The 19,692-nt window shown below is 40.5% G+C and overlaps 1 protein-coding gene across 2 annotated transcripts; it reads right to left on the minus strand.

Annotated features, from left to right (window-relative positions):
- Window positions 1-2,020: 2,020 nt before the first annotated feature.
- Window positions 2,021-13,686, minus strand: LOC101933818 (complement factor H-related protein 2). Of its 2 annotated transcripts, XM_024102029.3 has the most exons (7): window positions 13,533-13,686; window positions 12,189-12,350; window positions 8,991-9,143; window positions 7,289-7,465; window positions 6,373-6,561; window positions 4,843-5,025; window positions 2,021-2,757 (listed from the first exon to the last, which is right to left on the minus strand). In XM_024102029.3, the coding sequence occupies exons 1-7, from the start codon at window positions 13,588-13,590 to the stop codon at window positions 2,564-2,566; spliced, it is 1,116 nt and encodes a 371-aa protein (XP_023957797.2). In that variant the 5' UTR covers window positions 13,591-13,686; the 3' UTR covers window positions 2,021-2,563. The 2 variants fall into 2 exon arrangements, with proteins under 2 accessions (XP_023957797.2, XP_065410494.1); XM_065554422.1 differs by lacking the exon at window positions 7,289-7,465 and having other exon boundaries at window positions 13,533-13,677.
- Between the last annotated feature and the right edge of the window lie 6,006 nt (window positions 13,687-19,692).

The raw sequence follows: 19,692 nt of genomic DNA on the forward strand, positions 1-19,692 counted from the left end.
GAACCAGAGGAGCGGAGCAGGCTGGGGCCGGGTCGCTCCATTTACCATGCGGTCAGTGCAGGGTCGGGCCTGGCTGCAGTCTTCAGGGGAGCGGGGGCGGGGCTGGGGGGGGTTGGGGCAGAGCAGGTGGCGGAGCCATGGGGAAGAGCCATACAGCCCCCTCTGCGGCAGCTCCCCACCTGGGGAGCCCCCAGCAGCAGCTCCCAGCCCTGCGGCAGCCCCCTGCTCCCCCTCCGCCCGAGCAGCTCCCCCTGCGGCAGCTCTCCACCCCAGCTCACCTCCGCTCCGCCTTCTCCCGCCTCCCAGGCTTGTGGCACCAATCAGCTGTTTGGCGCGGCAAGCCTGGGACGGGAGGAGAATTAGAGCGGGGGTGGCGTGCTCAGGGGAGAAGGTGGAGCGGAGGTAAGCTGGGGCGGGGAGCGTCACCTGCACATCCCAGCCCCCCTGTTACTTGCTGCGGGCAGCCCTCCCCGCACTCCCCTGCCCCGGCTCACCTCCACTCCACCGCCTCCCCTGAGAGTGCTTTTTGGCACCCCCAACCACGTGGCTCCCTAGGTGGCCGCCTAGTTCGCCTAGTGGTTGCACCGGCCCCGATTACATGAAGGAAAATACAGGAGAGAGAAAAAATTATTTAATTGACTGCAATGTATTTGGAGTTGTCCTCAAACATATGTCATATTCCAGTCTTTCCTCCCCACCATATTGTATTGGTTATTAACAGATGATTATATTAATGAACAGTAATCATAATATATCTATATCTATATTTCATGTAGGAAACAATAGTAGGACCTGAATAAAAGAGGTGACAGCCATTTCTAATGACTGAGTTTGTGATTTATCAAGCAGTGTACACTTCACAGTTGTGATGTGAATTTGCTGTACATCCTGTAACCATTTGTTTTCGGTAGAGATTAACCCAAGCCTAAAACCTCAGATCCAAACTCCAGGGACATTCAGCTCTGGATCTGAAGGTTGAGATTCTCATCTATCATTTGGGCTGGGCTTTAAGAACATAAAATATCATGAGAGTGACAACACAGCTTTACTAATGTCTACAAGATCTGTCCTCTGGTTATTGTTCACTCTGTTAAAGCTCTACTCTTAGCCCTGATCTACACTGGGGCAGGGGATCGATCTAAGTTACGCAACTTGTAGCTGAAGTCAACGTACTTAGATTGACTTACCATGGTGTCTTCACCGCGGTGAGTCAACTGCTGCCGCTCCCCCGTCAACTCTGCTTGCGCCTCTCGCGGCGCTGGAGTACAGGAGTCAACGGGAGAGTGCTCGGGGGCCGAGCTTGGGGGTAGGTACCACAATATAGGTATGATAAAACAATTTTGGTTTATTTGTGCTTCTTGACTGGGAAGGCGTAGGGAAGTGTGAATTCATTGCCAGCTAGGATACTCTGACCATTTGGACATCTGCTTGATGCATTCTCTCATGTAAGGTTTGTTTGCTTTCTTTCTTGCTTGCTTGCCAGATTTGGTGTACGTAGCATATGCAGCCTGTAGTGGATGGGCCAGTGGCAATATGAGTGGGTTTTATATAATTCTGGTGAAGTGAGAATCTGCCTCAAGCAATAGAAGTGGGTAATGTTTGGTAAAATTGAGGTGAAGGTCCATTTCAGAGTGGCCACCCTGAGGAATATGGGAGATCACTGTTGGAAGCTAAGCTGGGTTTAGAAGATACCAGTGAACGTATGAGAGAACAGAAAGCATGTTCTTTAAAGGTGACCTGCAATTTTTTTTTAAATTAGCTTCTGTCCCCTTTTGTTTCTTTATAAAGTAGCAAGAAGGCCTGAAAGGACTCTTCTTGTTTACAAAGTTTTTTAATTGCTTTTTTTTCTACTTTAGAAATACCAGGCATATGGACTTCCCTGGTTTTGCTGGAGGACCACTGCGAGGTCTCAGAGCATGTTTATTGTACACTCTAATATACTTAATTGTAGGGGCATGAGATCTTGGTAACTGAAATTAAACAATTAACAAAAACAAAACACAAAGAATTACAATCCGACTAAAAATCACATCCTGTTTTATTTGCTTAATTTTCACTCTTGGTTCTTGTGATGTCACAATTACGCTCATTCTCCAGTCATCTTAGTCTTCCATTCTAAACTAGGTCTCAATTTCTAGTGCAATATCCAAGAAAGGGGGAAAAAAATTCTAGTTTTTAGGCTGCCATTAGCCGTCATAAAGAAGCAAGAAAGAGCACAAACCCCAATTTTGTTTTCTTTGCAGTTCATTTTAAAGGGCCTCTGGAATTTTATATTCTTTTGTTTGATCTATTTGAGGATTGCTTACATCTGCCATCATCTTGGCTGTGATTATTTCTGGAGGCATTACTCCTAAAAAGCTGCACACCCAAAAGTGTCGCTATAGCATTAGTTAACATGAATTAGTTGTTGCTTATACCATTCCTGGAGTGACTGCTATCTGGTGGTAGTTCTTGTTTGAAGGATAAAACTCTGGGGATCCATTTCAGAGGGACCACTGATAAGCATAATAATAAAGGGCACTTGCCATTCACATGTGGTGAAGTCTCCTACATTCACCCATCGCTAAGTGCATTGGGGATAAGGTATTTGGCCCGCATTGCACTGCACTCTATGATTATTTGAAGAGTTTGGAGACAAACTGGATCTACACTTAAACTCTACAAAATCTCCATGTGACACATAGAGTTTTTGAGCTGAAGCCCACTTTAGATCTATGTTGTGTGATCTCATATCTTCTTCCGTGATAACACATGGCTCTGTAACAACAACAAAAATATTATTAGAATGTTATAGAAATCCAAATGGAAAAATCCTGCAGTGAAACTGAAGGAGATCCCATGATAAAATAATTAAGGGCCATTGTGCCCTCTGTGACTCTCATTGAAGCTCGCTGGCTTCAATACATGATGTAAATGTGATTTCAAGTAGGGAACTTTAGTCCTAGGAGAAAGCAAACAGTTTTTTCCACTTTCTGAAAGTCACTTACTACAGATGATTAGTGTTACCTGAATCTGAATTTAATGGGTAATGTCACTGTTTGTAGACTATTTGCAAAAAGAGTGTAACATTCCTTTTAGTGATGAAGCAGTAAGACAATAAAAGCATGAAACGTATGGAATGTTTTCTATATGCAATTAATTTAGTGCCTTTACCTAGCATAAAATAGAAATTAGGAACAATTTCAAATAAAATGTATTTGAAAAAAGTGTTAACTAAACCAAGCTCTGAGATAGGTAGAGTTTATTCAGGAGCTGTTCAGTGTCCTGTGAGATGTCAAGCCCATTCAACTGGGTTGTGGGCAGGCAACTGCAAGTGCTCTTCCCAGGTAGTGGGTGATGCTGCAATGCCTAATTTTGATATAATTTAGGTGGCCTCTCTGTCATGTGGAATCCCCAGGGAGGCAGAGGTGGTGGTGACAGCAGTTAGGGAGGGGCAGAGGAGGGACGGTTTTGGGAAAGGGGCAAAATGAAGGAAGCTGCCAGTTTTACAAAAATGCAGGTAACTACAAACAATGTGTTTTTTTTTTTCTTTTCTCCTGTACATGGCAGTCTTGAGAAGGCAAGAGAAGTGATTAAGGAATTACAGTGCTCCAAGGTGACAGGCTTGCTATATTATAGAGGTTCCGCTATATCCTCAACCATCCTTTTTCCTGACCCCCCCCCAGCTCCCACTGATCCACCCTTGCCTTCCCACCCCTGCTGGGCTAGACTTCCACACCCACACCCCACCTTCCATCACTAATCCCTCTTTCAGTCTCCCTTCCATAGCACCCCTACCCCCCACTGGCCCACCAATACCCTTGTCCCTACTGGCTCCGGTAGCATGCCAGCTGCCTCAGGTATCCCCAGGCCCTCTTACTTATCAGATTTGTGGCAAGTAAGTTCTTACTTCCCCATTCCTACTGCCACTATGGGGGGAAATCAAAAAAAATTTCTTGCTGGTGAGAAGTATCACACCTGGAGCTGCTGAAAACTTTGTAGCTACAGTTTATTCCATCAGCAGCTCTATGAATGTAATACACCACTGGATATAGAGGCAGCATGCAAACAGAGCAATAACCCATTCCTTTGTGATATCCTGACCCTTATTAACTCTGCTGGTATGAATTTGGCCTCTTATAGGAACTTTTCCCCCCAACATACTGTTTCGAGGACTAGTCCTTTTCATTTGGCATAACCTAAAGTGGCAATTTTGTAACTGGCTGCTCCTTGCTACTTCTTCATTCCTTCCAGTTCGTCAATGTTTTTAACTCCTTTTACTTTTTCCCACCCTTATTCATGAGGGGATGGCACATTTCTCACAAGTGTATTTAAAAAGAAATTTTTACTCTCTCAAGCTTGGTTCATCATGCTGCTAGAACCATCACATCAACTACCAGAATCAAATTGATAGTCAGATGTGAATGTTAGTCTGGTTAGAATGGCAGCTGGACTCCTTGATGCTGGATATTTGGCTATATAATGTTCTGGCTCTTTGCCTTAGGTAGGAGCAAATATGGTTTAATCCAATTAACTTCACTCTGTCTTTTCCTTTTTAGCTGGTTTGTTAATCATAAAGCTGGTTTGAAAATTACCATTGAAACATTTTAAATAGAAAAATAGGGAGATATGTTTGTAAACATTTTCATAGAAATATTTTCCAAGACTTTGATCAACTCTAGTTAATTATGCTGTTAAATTTACATGTCACTTATAGTAAAAAAGAGTCATGCAGTGGCAGCTTTGAAAATAAATTTCAGCTTCATGAAAAAGAAATGACAAAATAGTAGCCAGGAGATCATGGTTTATAAAATTAATTTAGTTATAAATTGAAAACTTTTTACTACTGAATATTTTTCTTACCTAAACAAACTGGTGCTTTTGTCCAGTTTCCATTGTAACAGTATGATTTCCGTTCTCCTTTTATTATGTAATGATGTTGGCATTTGTATTCTACCGAAGAGCCAAATACGTACTCTTTTAGGGATAGAGTAGTTATGTCTCCATTCTTAATAGTAGGTGGCCGGCCACACTTTTCCCCAGTTCCTAAATGAAAATATCTGTAGTTATGATTTTGTACAGATACAAATGTTTTTGGCTTTGCTATTCTGTATGTAGCATGCTGATGGCACCAGTATTCATCGGCCACAATGCTCTGAATTTTTTGTCTTTTCAGGCCTAATCCAGCTCTCACTGAAATCAATAGTTTAGCCAGGGGGCAAGATTATACTGGTATACATTTAAGCAAGATCCTAAGTGTTACTCTAACACACATTTATATAACATCTATGGTTATAAATTCCTTTATTTTGGAAATTATGGAATAAACTGCATTGAATTTGTCATTAATAAACATAATCTGCACTCTTGATCCTTTCACCTTTGTGCACATAATCTACATGACTGGTCTAGTTTGCTGATCTAATTGATCCAGGATGATACCGGACAATTCCTTCCTACCTTGCAGTTACCTCAGCTTTACAAAAATGCATGTAACCACAAAAAATGTTTTTCTCCTGTATTTGGTGGCCTTGAGCAGGCATGAAAAGTGATTAAGGAATTACACTGTTCTAAAGTGCAAGGCTTGCTATATTCAGTCCTAGACAAGTAGTTCCCAGATCACTTAGGCTGAGCTTGTGCTATAATCCCATCTGAGCTCCTATGGGGCCTTGGGTGAATCACATCTTTACACATGGAAACTTTGGGTGAAACATCAGGATCTCACAGGAGGTAAAACATTGCATCTGAGCTAAATTTTCCATAGTAAACAACGTATATTATTATGAGTCTGAACCCTGCTTGCCTGACACCGAACTAGTGTGAGAAATAGGACACCATGCAGATGAGCCTTGCCTCTGGCAGGTAGCCTAAGATCTTCAGGCTCTGGGATACTAAATCCCTGGCTACTTCCAAGTATGGCAAAACTCTACCACCCATCAAATGAAAGGATTGCCAGGAAAGTCCAGGTTGAAACCTTTAAGCAGGTTACTCCCAAGGCATTTTCTATGGGTTTCAGACCTGGACTGTTGAATTAGTGTTGAAACCCTCCCCCACTTCTGTCTATTAGATAAAGCTTTTTGTCTCTGTAAAAGGAAACATGTATGTTTTTGAAAGAAGTGGTCTCGCTGCCCATGTTTACCTTTGTCAGTGTTTCACTGGACCAGCTTGGCTGGTGCCAGAGTTTTTAAAGCTATCTGATTAATTAAATAGAAACACGAATAGGATGATTTTCTCAGGAAGTCCTGAATTACCAAGTCCCAAATAAATCTGAAAGGAAGACTGATTTGCTTAACTCTGCCTGGAACCAACATTAACCCATTACACGTACGTTCCCCTCCTTATTGCTCAAACGTATTTGAGGAAAAGAACTGATATAGAACTAAGTACATTTACCAGATATACAAGTTGGTAAATCCATATGCCCATCTACACACTCGATGGGGAAGGGGATTTTAAGGTCAGAATGTTCGCCACAAAGAAATTCCATTGTTTGGTCACTTTGAATCAATACTGTACGTCTTCGGCCATTGGACAGAAGCAATTTTTTTGTTTCCAATTGTTGCCTTGTGATAATACATGGAGCTTTAAATAAAAAAGAGCAACACAAAAAAAGTAGATTAAAAGTTTAAATATCTCCTCCCACATTAACAGTGCTGCAGATTCCATACTTCGAGTCATCTTCCCTTTTTGTTTACCACATAGAGAATGAATGACACTTAACAAAGAAAAAATGGACTACAGTACTCTAAAAGTGATTTGTATTAGTTGTTAGATCAGGGAACTCTAAATCAGAACTCCTGTGTTCAAGTCCCACCTCTACCATTAACTTGCTGTGTGGTCTTGGCAATTTCCTTAATTTCATTGCTCTAGTTTCTCCATTCTTGTAATGGGGACAGTAAGTTCCTGTTGTTAAGGAATGTATGAAAGGTATTCTAATATAAATTATTGTTAAGCAAAGCCAATAGGATACTGTTATCTACACTGTCCCTACAAGATAATCTGGAATTTACTATCTATCAACTATATAGTCCTGTTCACTGATTAGTATTCAGCTCTGCCTAAAATTAGATAGTGTATGATGCTCCAGCAAGTCTCATTTTGGACTTGATCCTTTGATACCAGTGAAGTCAATGGGAATTTTGCCATTGCATTGTATGGGAGCAGGATCAGAAATTATGGGAGTTCTGGAAACAGTAAGTAGCCACCCATAGAATAGTATCCATCATTAAATAATACTATGAGACAAGAGAGGGATGTTATGCCCCACCTACTTTAGTCCAATGAATTAAGAACCAAAACATTATCCTACCCAAGCACTTTGGTGGAGGTGTCCATTTTTCTCCACTGCATGTTATCCTTTCAGGTCCTGCCAGAGTGCATCCTGGGTAGCACCTGTACTGAACAACATCACCCTCCTGATATTCTGCTTTCTCCCCACTGACAATTTCTGCCAAATCGATGTCAGGTGGATGTGGACACTCTTGAACTGCAACACACAACATGTGCTAACCTATTACTGATGGGGGTTGTGGGGGAACAGAACTGAAGAAACAACAGTGTTACATCAATTTTATGTGTTAAGTTCTTTGGGGTAAAGATTGTCACTTATATTATGTTAGATGCTGAAGAAATACAATGAGGCCCTGATCTTGACTGGGGTCTTTGTGGCTAGAACAAAACAAATAATAATTAATGTGGGATATTTCCATCATGAAAATTGATTAAAATAAAAGTCTGACGTGTGAGAGCTTCATGAATGTTCAATGGGTAACTTGAAGAAACACTGCTCCTCTCATTTCCTGTGTTAGAACATTATTTTCACTGATGTACATCATAAGAAGAAGCTCCAGTTAATTGACATAAGAAAAGAAGTAATATTGTTTCTGTTTGTAATTAGTGTCTTGACCTTAAAGTTGATACATCATTAAGTGATGCGAATAGGTGTAAGGGGATCTAAATACAAGTTTAAGCTATGATATGGTGATCTAATTTACACCACCGCACAACATTATCTTTGAATATTCCTTATAAGCTTTCCACATCACCACACTTTCTTATTTTCTAAGGCCAAGAACTGGCACCAGTACAGTCAGTGAGAGCTTTTACACTGACTTCAGTGAGTACAGGATCAGGCTCTGAATGAATAGCAGCTATATTTTAAGGTAGGAAGAATGCCTTCCTGCCTCTCTATGTTTGGGATAATTGCTTAGAGAGGTAAGTCCTCCTCAGCACTCGTGTTGATCCAGAACACCATTCTAGCCCTTTTCTTGGGGGAGGCAGAATAGCATTCCAGTATTTCTGATAATTGAAAAGTAAACCAATGATTATTGATGCTAAAATATTGGAATCTTCATTAGTGCTTTTTCAAAAATCCTGTTTCACAACCCTGTTAATTCCAGCTTTTTTGCCAGCATCAGTTTATCAAAAAGACACATGATAAATTGTCTACTTCATAAATATATAATGCTGTCAGAAAAAGGGTGTCAAAGTGTGTGATGGCCTGGCTTGTCCATATGTGAAGAAGTGACTTGCAAAGCATCGATCAGCAGAAGACACAAAATCATGGAAAAAGATACCCAAAGAGGCAGTTCAAGCAGCAAACTGATACTGTATTTGGGTAGATAATGAAGAATATGTGTGTGTGTGTGTGTGTGTGTGTGTGTGTGTGTGTGTGTGCATGCACATAGCATCTTTCAGGTGTGCAATAAAAACCTACATTACTATTATAAGATATTCTTGCTGTTGAAATTGTATGTTCTGGCACTTTTTTTTTTTTTTTTTTTAAGGATTTGAGCTCTGGTTCTCCTTCATTTTAGATACTGTGAGAAAATTTACCTGGTTTTGTATTACCAAACTAGAGAGTTTAGTATCTATTTTAAGAACACATTACATTCCACATTATTTATAGAACTGATTGATTATTAAAACACTTGATGGTTTTTCAAATAAACACAATTTGTCTGGGGGAAAAAGAACTAGCAGAAATTAATCTTAAATGAAAGCTTTCTTACCAATACATATGGGTACTGGAGACCAGCCTTCAGAGGTACAGATAGTTTCATTAATTCCATTTTCAGATTTATATCCATGATTACATTGAAAGGTTGTTTTTTCTTCAACTTTGTCCACTATTTTCCCATTTTCTATTCTTCCACATTGTATTGCTGAACAAAAACAGAACATCATAATCAAAAAGACTATTACAGATAATATACAGGAATACATGGTGTATTGTATACAACATATTGTACTACCATAACAGTTAACACTGCCTCATTAGGAGAGCTGGTCAATTTAGAAAAATAAATTTTTGACATCTGTTTTCTCAAAAAGCACAAAATATTTTGTGGAGAAACTTGTGATTTTATAACAAGTTTAATTGAATTTTTTTGAAATGTAAATGAAATTTTTACACCCAATTTTTTTTTGAAAACTTTAAGCATTTTTTGAACAGGGTAAAAATTTTTTAAAACACCTGGACTTTCTACAGTGACTTACACACTCAGGACCCAGAGTCCCATTGGCTTTCAGTGGTAGTTAGGATCTAAAGTGTCGAAGTCACTTTGAAATTGGGACTTAGGCTTTAACTCACCTATGTATTTCTGAAAACATTACCCCATTACTCTAGATCTAATTAAGTCACTGACAGAAAATCAAAGTTAATTATAGCTCATATGAAAGTACTGGAAACATGAGCTGACGAAAACTCTTAAAATACACCTATTGTCAGGGTCCTTGATTAAAATATGGTTGCTCTCTAAACTGAGTACGAACATGGTTGCAATTTATAGCATAAACTGGATGTTATCTGTGTCTTGTAACTTTGGCTTGACTAAGTGAAGGCAAAGTGAAAACTCTCACTAGTGACAGGAAGAGCATCCAAATGTAACTACCAAGTATATTAAATTATTAGAGTTTGTTATGCTTCTACACGTTTGTACAGTGCCTAGCATAAAACAGCCCCGATCCTGAGTGGGGCTATTACAATACAAATAAAAAACAATAATACTGATAAAGTGAAGAGAAGGTGCTCTCTTCTCTGAAATTGTTGCTTGATTTATTTAAGCTTTTTGACTGATTAGGATTGAATTGCAATATCCAAGAAAGGGGGGGAAAAATTCTAGTTAATATTAGGATTGAATCTGTTCAATAATGCTAGATGAGGTAATGCTGCACATTACCTGTAGTACTTAAAGTTAAATACAATGACAATAGTGTTCTAAAGTATGTTGTGGTTTGTTTTGTTTTGTTTTGCTTAATCTGGTCTACAATATCTTGCTATCAACCTAATCACCAAAATGTAGGTGCTACATTAGTTTTATTTTTATAATAGCACTATTTTGTCTAATTTTGTACATGTTTTTGGCTAATTTTTGTGTAGTCCTAATTTTTCTTTTAGATTGTGTTTGTGATATTATTAGTGTACACATATATTGCATTATCCCTAAAAGGCATCAAAACCAGTTAAGAGACCTGTATAGCATAACAGTGTAAATGTAATGTAAAGTCATACAAAATGAAGTGTAATGTTATTCAAAGAATCACATATGTACTGAGTGAGTATAATATTCTGCTATCATTATTGTATCAGTTTTGGTCACTCTGTAATAGGTATTGTGACAATTTGGAGAAGTGGGTTGGATAATTTATGAGTTTTGGTTGATGCTATGAAGTTGTTATGAAATTGCTGTATCAGGGAATGCTTCCATATGGATGTGGAATCCACCATTTGCTGACAAGGCTGTAAGCCAGGGGTGGGCAAACGTTTTGGCCCAAGGGTCACATCTGGGTGGGGAAATTGCATGCAGGGCCATGAATGTAGGGCTGGGGCAAGGGGCTGGGGTGTGGGAGAGAGCGTGGAGTGTGGGAGGGGGTGCAGTGTGCAGGAAGGGGTTCAGGGCAAGGTGTTGGGGCAGAGAAGGGGTGCAGGGTGTATGAGGGGTCTCAGGGAAGGGAGCTGGGGTGCAGGAGGGGGTGAGTGCAGGAGCAGGCTCAGGATAGGGGTGCAGGGAGGAGTGTGGGGGAGGGGACTCAGGGCAGGGGGAAGGGGTGTGGGGTGTTGGAGGGGGCTCAAGGCAGGGGGTTGGGGTGCAGGAGGGGTGTGGTGGGGGCTCAGGGCAGGGGGTTGGGGTGCAGGAGGGGTTTGGGGTGTGGGCTCTGGCCCGGCGCTGCTTACCTGGAGTGGCGCCGGGGTGGCACTGACGCCCACTGAGGCCAGGGCAGGCTCCTTGTCTGCCTTGGCCCTATGCCGCTCCTGAAAGCAGCCGGTTCCATGTCCCTGCGACCCTTGGGGGAGAGGGGGCAGAAGGCTCTGCGCTCTGGCCTCGCCTGTGGGTACCTCCCCTGATGCTCCCATTGGCTGCGGTTCCCCAGTCCCGGCCAATTATTCAAAAAAGCAGCTTCCAGGGTGTGTCAAAGTGACATTACAGATTCAGCCCAATCTCCTACACCTTCTACATCTACAGTGATAATTGATGTTGATAATGATGACCCTGAGGCACTGCAAGATCCTGAAGTGTCTTCTGAATCATCAAAGATTAAATTATGTTCAGTATAGTTTTAGTATTAGGTGTATTTTTAGTGAGCTGGGTGTACAACATGTGCTGCCCATAGTGATAGGTAGTGTCTTAAGATAACCTACTGTATAGAAAAAGTTACCTGTATAAACCTAAGTGCTTCAAGAAACCAAGCTCTCTGCAGTGCAGAACTACTACTACTATACTTTATCCATTTTATTGTATTCTAATTCTTTGAAAATTGGTATTCCATTGGTAAGTATAGCTCTTAGTTAACCAGAATTTTTGATTAACCCCCCATTCTCCCAACATGCCACATAACAAAACTTTTACTGTATATTGTTCTTCGTTTTTGTGATGCAGGTGATGTGGTGGGGAGCTGTGGAAAACAGTAAGAGAGTTTGCCCTCTACCTTCATCTCTGTAATTACAGCTGATCCGTGTTGCAGAGTTGCTTCCTGGGAACTTGGCATTGGTGGTTTGCTGAGAATTCTGGAAAAGGGGGTTCACTGAGTGCCCTTTGTGACTGCTGTGTTCCAAGACTGGTGTATATAATGAAAGTAAATAAGCAGCAAACGGCCCATGTACAGTGGGTAAGTATTTCAGTACATCTCGAGTACTATAAAAACTGCAATGTATCTCTCTCTTTGAAGGACAATATAGAGGAAGTTAACCTTATTTAAAGCTCACTTACGAATGCATCTGGGTACAGGAGACCATCCTGAAGAAGTACACTCAATTCTGTTGTTGTCATTTTCTGCTATATACCCGGCATTACATTCAAATGTTCTTTTTCTTCTCTGGAAGAAGAAACGTGGCTTTACACTCCCATTTTCTATGTTACCACATGAAATAGCTGAAAGCAAAATAAATACATAAACTCAGACATACTGTATATAATCTGAAATCTCTGGTTGTATATTCTGCTGATCTTATTTAGCACAACATAATACATTTAAAGAAAATGAAAAAGGATTTAAACTTGGTTGGAGCCATTTGGAAAAGCTGAGGAACATCAGCTGGGTGAAACGAAATGAAAACTCTCCTAGTAAAGGTTTAAAATGAAAATACTCCCATGGGTAACTAACACTGGAATTACTAACGAAAGTTAATTAAGATATAAAAATAGGCAAAACAGTTTATATAACATGACTTTTTTTAAATTGAGCTGTCACCATTCCTAATGAAGCCTGCTTGCTGCCCTGATTTTCCCAAAATGTACTAATGCAAATATGGTTAGGCAGCATGGAACATATGGACAAGCACACACAGTTGTGGTAGCAGAGAAGTTGCTGTATGAACACTAGAGCTAAGGCAAATAATGGATTTTTCATCTTGGTGACAGAAAAATGTATTGGATTGAGCTAAAAATGTCCCCCTCCCACCCGAAATTTGGAGCAAATAAAAATACCCCCAAAATTGTTTTGGGTTGAACAAAATGTTTCATTTCAATTTTGAGCATTTTGTAACACTTTTCATTTTTAAAATAAATGCAAGAAAAATTTGAAACAAGGTTTTCTTTTTTTAGAATAAAAAATTGTAACAAAAAAAAGTCCAGAGAAATTATTTAATTTTTTTGAGAATTTTTAAAGGTTTTTTACTGAAATAATTTGGCAAAATCAACACAAATTTATGAAATGTTGCAGAGTTGCTAAATCTGCATTTTAGTGATGGTTAATCTGTGTGAAATATTATGGAAAGGGGGCAGCAGTGATGCAAAGAATTGTGCATTTCTGGCATATTCAGCTGGTATAAACTAACTAACAGCTAAATTTGGAGAGGACGAATTTTCTGTATAGCTGTTACACATACAAAATGACAATTACTCCATTAGCATCTTCAAAACAGGCTCTGCCCTTGAAGCTGTGTCTCTGCTTTACCTTGCCCCTCAGTTGTACTACTAAGTCACCATCAGTTTTTCCTACCCCAATAGGCCTAGATGGTAGTATGTGCTTAAAATCTTTTCCTTTCAGTTATTGCTATACCTTAACATGGTCTTTTTAAAAGTCTATATTTTGTTTGTATCTTAACATCTTACCTAATGCAATGGAGCACCCCCATAATACCAGAATGGCAATATATCCAAACTGCGTCATCTCTGTGCCTCAAAAGTTTGGCCCGCAATTTTAAAGTGCTGGTGTAGTGTAGTGCTGTGCCCTGGACTCTGTCCTTACCAATGTCTTTTAAAGTCTGACCTCTTGTTTATAATCCCTTCACTGCTGGGCCCCACACTCTGTCAATATTGCATCACAGATGTATGCAAATTTTAATTTAAAAGGCAGTCATAGTTATTCAAAAAGATCAATTTCTTCCAGTAATTCCCCTCCCACGTTTCCTTGAACAAGTGTGCCAACTGTCTCCCATCCAGCTGTATGAGCTCCAGGTCAGTAAGGTTCCTAGGAGCTAGGACAGGTTTTAAATCTAATTATGGTATCTGAACAAGACTGATCTGAACTAGGGTGAATACCATGATAGATCCCACTGCCACTGATCTAATGCCAGTTGAAGTCAATGGCAGATTTCCTGTTGATTTTAATGGATTTTGGATCATGCCAACTAAGTGGAGAGAAATTCAGTGTAATGCAAAAGAAGCACTTACAATAATTTGGACTGTATTCTTCATAAAGCTCACTTAAATTCTCTCTCTGTACCTTGATATTTAAGGTGAGGTGGTGGAGGAGATTAATACTCAGTCTCCAAAAGATTTGTTGAGCGCAATATCCAAGTGCAACAGTTCATTAGCCTTCAAAAGTCCTTCGTTTACTTTGTGGAGCACTGAAATGATATTGCTGAGCTTTAGTGTCATTCATGTATCCTAGATTTTCTGTACTGTGCACTAAAAATGATTAAAATATTCAATGGACCTAACTATATATAGTGAAACCTGTACTTAGTAGGCAATCTCCTGTCTTAAGACCACCCTGAAGTATCTCCAGATATGTAGAGTGCAATCATCTTGTACCTTCATTAGGAGGTCACCCCCTGTTGAGCAACTAATTTTTTGTCAGCTACTTGAACAGTTTTTTAAAACAGGCTACACTGCAATTTGATACTGAGATCGTGGGTTGGGACTTTCATCCTTTACACAACCAAAAACAGCACGCAAGCACAACGGAGATCCCAAACAGCCATGTTTACAAAAAATATAAAAGCATACAGGGCCTAACTACAAAGATACTGATGTTCTGACTGAATTCTGGTAGCTTCTAAAAGATAACAAAGTGAGCACCACTAGAGAGCTCACGAAGTATTTAAATGGATACTACCCTATACACTAGCAGGAGTCTGGGTTCAGTCCAGCCTGGAGGCTCACCTTCACCTTTCAGCCTGATTTTTCCCATGCCCACTGGTACTATAATTTTTTTTTAAAATAGTGGGAGAGAGGAGAAGAAGGTTGATGGAGTGGGGAAGGACATGGAAATAGAGTAAAGTTCTGGACCCAAGGAAGTTAATGAGAGTTTTTCAATTGATTTTAGTGGAGCCTGGATTTCACCATAACAGTCAAGGCTTAAGGCCAGATTGCAAAGGCATTTAGGTGCCTAGTTCTTTTTGGTTTCAATGGGACTTAAGTGCCTATGTACTTTGGAGTATTCAAGTAGGAATTTATTTGAATCTTTATGGACCTAAGTCCCATTGAAACCAAAAGCAGTTAGGTGCCTAAATACCTTTAAAAACTGGCTCTTAATCGCTCTTTGTGAAATAGTCACACTTATGAAATACTTAGAGCTAGGCAAACATTTTTGAAAGCTGATTCATTAATACTTTCTCAAATAAAATCGGAGTTCATGTTCGCTGTTGAATGTGTATTGTTAAATTTTTGCTAATAAATATTCAGAAAGAAAGTGTCTATTTGTGAAAACATCTTAAAATCCTGCAAGCTTTACAAATTGGAACACAAATGGTTATGAAAGTCACTTGATATGTGTTTTGTTAGTTTTTGCTATTTGTTACTCATTAACCTCCTTTGGAAATGTTTCAGTCATCGAATCGGTGAGCAGAAACAATAACCTGGTTTCCAAAAAAAGATTAGGAGTTGTCATGCATGATTTGACCTATAGTCCAGCTAGTGTAACATACTGTTCCTGGCAGTGCTCAGTGCTTCAGGGAGAAGTTTTAAGAAATCCCATAAAGGGCAATTACAGAATAATTTGCCCATAGGGGAAATTTCTTTCCAACCCCCAATAGTTGGATTTATGCCCTGAAGCATGTAGGTTTATATGTGCCCAATCTAATGTTCATTGATGGAAAGATTCCTTTTGACTTCAGTGGACATTGGAATAAGTAAAAACAATGAGGACTCCTTGTGGCACCTTAGAGACTAACAAATTTATTTGGGAATAAGCTTTCGTGGACTAAAACCCACTTCATCAGATGCATGGAGTGAAAAAGACAATAAGGAGAATATCTATTCTAGCACATGAAAAGATGGGAGTTGTCTTACCAAGTGGGGTGGGGGGTCAGTGCTAACGAGTCAATTCAATTAAGGTGGAAGTGGCCTATTCTCAACAGTTGACAAGAAGGGGTGAATACCAAGGGAGGGAAAATTACTTTTGTAGCGCTAACGAAGCCAATGCAATCAAGGTGGCCCATTTCCAGTAGTTGACAAGAAGGTGTGAGTATCAGCAGAGGGAAAAATACTTTTTGTAGTGACCCATCCACTCCCAGTCTTTATTCAGGCCTAATTTGATGGTGTCTAGTTTAGAATAAGTGTTAATCTAGCTAATAAAAACAACAAGGAGTCTGGTGGCACCTTAAAGACTAACAGATTTATTTGGGCATAAACTTTCATGGGTAAAAAACCCACTCCTTCAGATGCATGGAGTGAAAATTACAGATGCAGGCATTATTATACTGACACAAAGAGAAGGGAGTTACCTCACAAGTGGAGAACCAGTGTTGACAGGGCCAATGCAATCAGGGTGGATCATAGAATATCAGGGTTGGAAGGGACCTCAGGAGGTCATCTAGTCTAACCCCCTGCTCAAAGCAGGATCACTCCTCAGACAGATTTTTACCCCAGTTCCCTAAATGGCCCCCTCAAGCATTGAACTTGCAACCCGGGGTTTAGTAGGCCAATGCTCAAACCACTGAGCTTTGATGTAGTCCATTCCCAATAATTGATGAGGAGGTGTCAATTCCAGGAGAGGTAAAGTTTCTTTTGTAGTGAGCCAGCCACCCCAGTCCCTATGCAGGCTCAAATGAATGGTGTTAAATTTGCAAATGAATTTTAATTCTGCAGTTTCTCTTTGAAGTCTGTTTCTGAAGTTTTTTTGTTCAAGTATGGCTACTTTTAAATCTGTTATAGAATGTCCAGGAAGATTGAAATGTTCTCCTACTGGCTTTTGTATGTTACTATTCCTGATTTCTGATTTGTGTCCATTTATTCTTTTACGTATTCTTCATCCGGTTTGGCCAATGTAATGGCAGAGGGGCATTGCTGGAACATGATGGCATATATCACATTAGTAGATGTGCAGGTGAATGAGTCCCTGATGGTGTGGCTGATGTGGTTGGGTCATCTGATGGTGTCGCTAGAGTAGATATGGGGACAGAGTAGGCAACGAGGTTTGTTAAAGGGATTGGTTCCTCGGTTAGTGTTTCTTTGGTGTGGTGTGTAGTTGCTGGTGAGTATTTGCTTCAGGTTGGGGGGCTGTCTGTAAGCAAGGACTGGCCTGCCTCCCAAGGTCTGTGAGAGTGAGGGATCATTTTCCAGGATAGGTTGTAGATTGTTGATGATGTGATGGAGAGGTTTTAGCTGAGCGTTGTATGTGATGGCCAGTGGTGTTCTGTTATTTTCCTTGTTGGTCCTGTCCTGTAGTAGATGACTTCTGGGTACCCATCTCGCTCTGTCAATCTGTTTTCTCACTTCCCCAGGTGGGTATTGTAGTTTTAAGAATGCTTGATAAAGATCTTGTAGGTGTTTGTCTCTGTCTGAGGGATTGGAGCAAATTCGGTTGTATCTTAAGGCTTGGCTGTAGACAATGAATCGTGTGATGTGTCCTGGATGGAAGCTGGAGGCATGTAGGTTAGTATAGCAATCAGTAAGTTTCTGGTATAGGGTGGTGTTTATGTGACCATCACTTATTTGCACTGTAGTTTCAAGGAAGTGGACCTCTTGTGTGGACTAGTCCAGGCTGAGGTTGATGGTGGGGTGGAAATTGTTGAAATCCAGGTGGAATTCTTCAAGGGCCTCCTTCCTGTGGGTCCATATGATGAAGATGTCATCAGTGTAGTGCAAGTAGAGGAGGGGTGCTAGGGGATGAGAACTGAGGAAGCGCTGTTCTAAGTCAGCCATAAAAATGTTGGCATACTGTGGGGCCATGCGGGTAAAATGTTGCTGCCCCTTCCCCCTCTCCTGTCAGCGGCCCTGCCAGTACAGACCCTACCGGCACAGCTGCCGACAGGGGAGGCAAAAGGGGCAGGGACATTAAAGCACTGCCGCAGCAGCACTTTAATGTGGGCTGGGTATGGGCCAGTGCAGGTTCTTACCGGTACGGAGTACCGGCCCATACCGGCTCACTTTCACCCCTGCCTCTGCCCCAAGCCATAGCCCTAAGCCCCTTCCTCCACACCACACCCCCTTCCACACCCCGCACTCCCTCCCACTCCCCAAGCCCTTGCCCTGGCCCTGCATACAATTTCCCCACCCAGACGTGGCCCTCGGCCCAAAAAATTTGCCCACCCCTGCTGCAAATAGATTCGTATTTTCCAAGACTTACTGAATTAGCCATTCACTGACTGGAAGGCCTCCATCTTCCACTCTCCTGCACTAATAATACGTGCATCAGGCAAACGACATGAAAAGAGGCATTAAAATGCCCTCAAAAATAAATAAAAAATTGTAACAACCTAAATCATTTAACAGAATATATGTGCACATGGGAAGCAGAGATTTAAATGGACAATAACAAATCCAGAAAATTAATTAGCAAGCAAAACCTACATTTAGTTACAGGTAAGGTGGCAGCAGGACACACCCCATCCATCCAAAATCGAAAGCCTGGAAATAAGTTCAGGTGGACAACTTGTTAATGTTTCCACTTTCATATTGCCTACAGTGCTATTGATGTACGCTCCTATGCTCCATAAGGCTTTCACTTTCATCTCCAACATTAACCAAAAGCATTACAGTTCCCACCTTCATCAAAATTGCATTTAACGTAAAACCTTATCTGTGACCTCAGCAGTGTTGAGGAAGAGCAATGTCCCAAATGTGTGCAATGTCTAACTGTCAGATGTGCCAGTCTGTTTGTATAATTTATGTAAGCGCATATGAGGTCACTGTTAAGGTTGTGCATTAGTGTGCAAGTTTGATGTACTGGGGACCTATGTTCATTCTAGTTTATATTATAGTGCTAGTCTCGCAAGGGATAGGGGTCAAAACTCATTAGCTACTGAATTGCATCAAAAATATAATCCACAACATAACTCTAATAACATACATTAGTGGCTCTATAAAATATATGACTTCCTAGTGCCATTTTATAATTTTTAACCAAACAGTGGTGATTATATGCATCTTTGCAGATACATTATCTATCCCACGTCTTTATACCACTGGCTGCTGTCTTTATCTTGCTGCATGCACAGCATAGTATTTGTATGTAGGCATATGTAGGTAGCAGACCCTCCTAATCACTGGCTTTTTCATTGCTATGCAGGAAGGAAAGCAGTGAACATGTACATAGTATGAACAGAACGTGCATAAAGATGCAGCTATGCATGGGACACTGACTCATAAGGAATCATCACAGACCCTAATGCTGAAGCTCTATCCCCTTCTTATGAAGATACAATGCAGTTTCCCTTTCACATTCCTTGTTGTGGTTATTTTTAACCAGTATTCAATTTCTGTGTCAATACACACTGTTAGGGTTATTTATAACAAACATTTGTTTCATGGAATTTAATCAAATGGGGAAAATTCTGTTGCTTTGTTAAAAACTAAATCTAGAAATTACTACAAGAGTATAAAACAGACCCACCTAATTCAGAGTTTGGCATGCTGGGTTCATTCCGTAATTCATCATTTCATGCTATTTGGAACTCTCAGATTAGCTGCAAAGATTTCGTTAATAGAAACTCCTAGAGATTAGACATGGTTTCAAGCCACAAAATGCAGATCCTGATCAGGGATATTTGGATGCAGTGATCATGTTTTGTCCATTACAGAGATCAGCCATGACATTTAAATCCAA

The sequence above is a fragment of the Chrysemys picta genome, chromosome 8 (genome assembly GCF_011386835.1).
Source record: "Chrysemys picta bellii isolate R12L10 chromosome 8, ASM1138683v2, whole genome shotgun sequence".
NCBI lineage: Eukaryota > Metazoa > Chordata > Testudines > Emydidae > Chrysemys > Chrysemys picta.

Excerpts from the sequence above, each read along its gene's own strand:
- LOC101933818 (XM_024102029.3), bottom strand. The coding sequence starts at position 13,590 with ATGACGCAGTTTGGATATATTGCCATTCTGGTATTATGGGGGTGCTCC. Across the intron at positions 7,466-8,990 it reads TCCAGTACCCATATGTATTG|TTCAAGAGTGTCCACATCCA; the intron begins GTAAGAAAGCTT and ends TGTGTGTTGCAG. Across the intron at positions 2,758-4,842 it reads AAAAGCACCAGTTTGTTTAG|AGCCATGTGTTATCACGGAA; the intron begins GTAAGAAAAATA and ends TTGTTGTTACAG.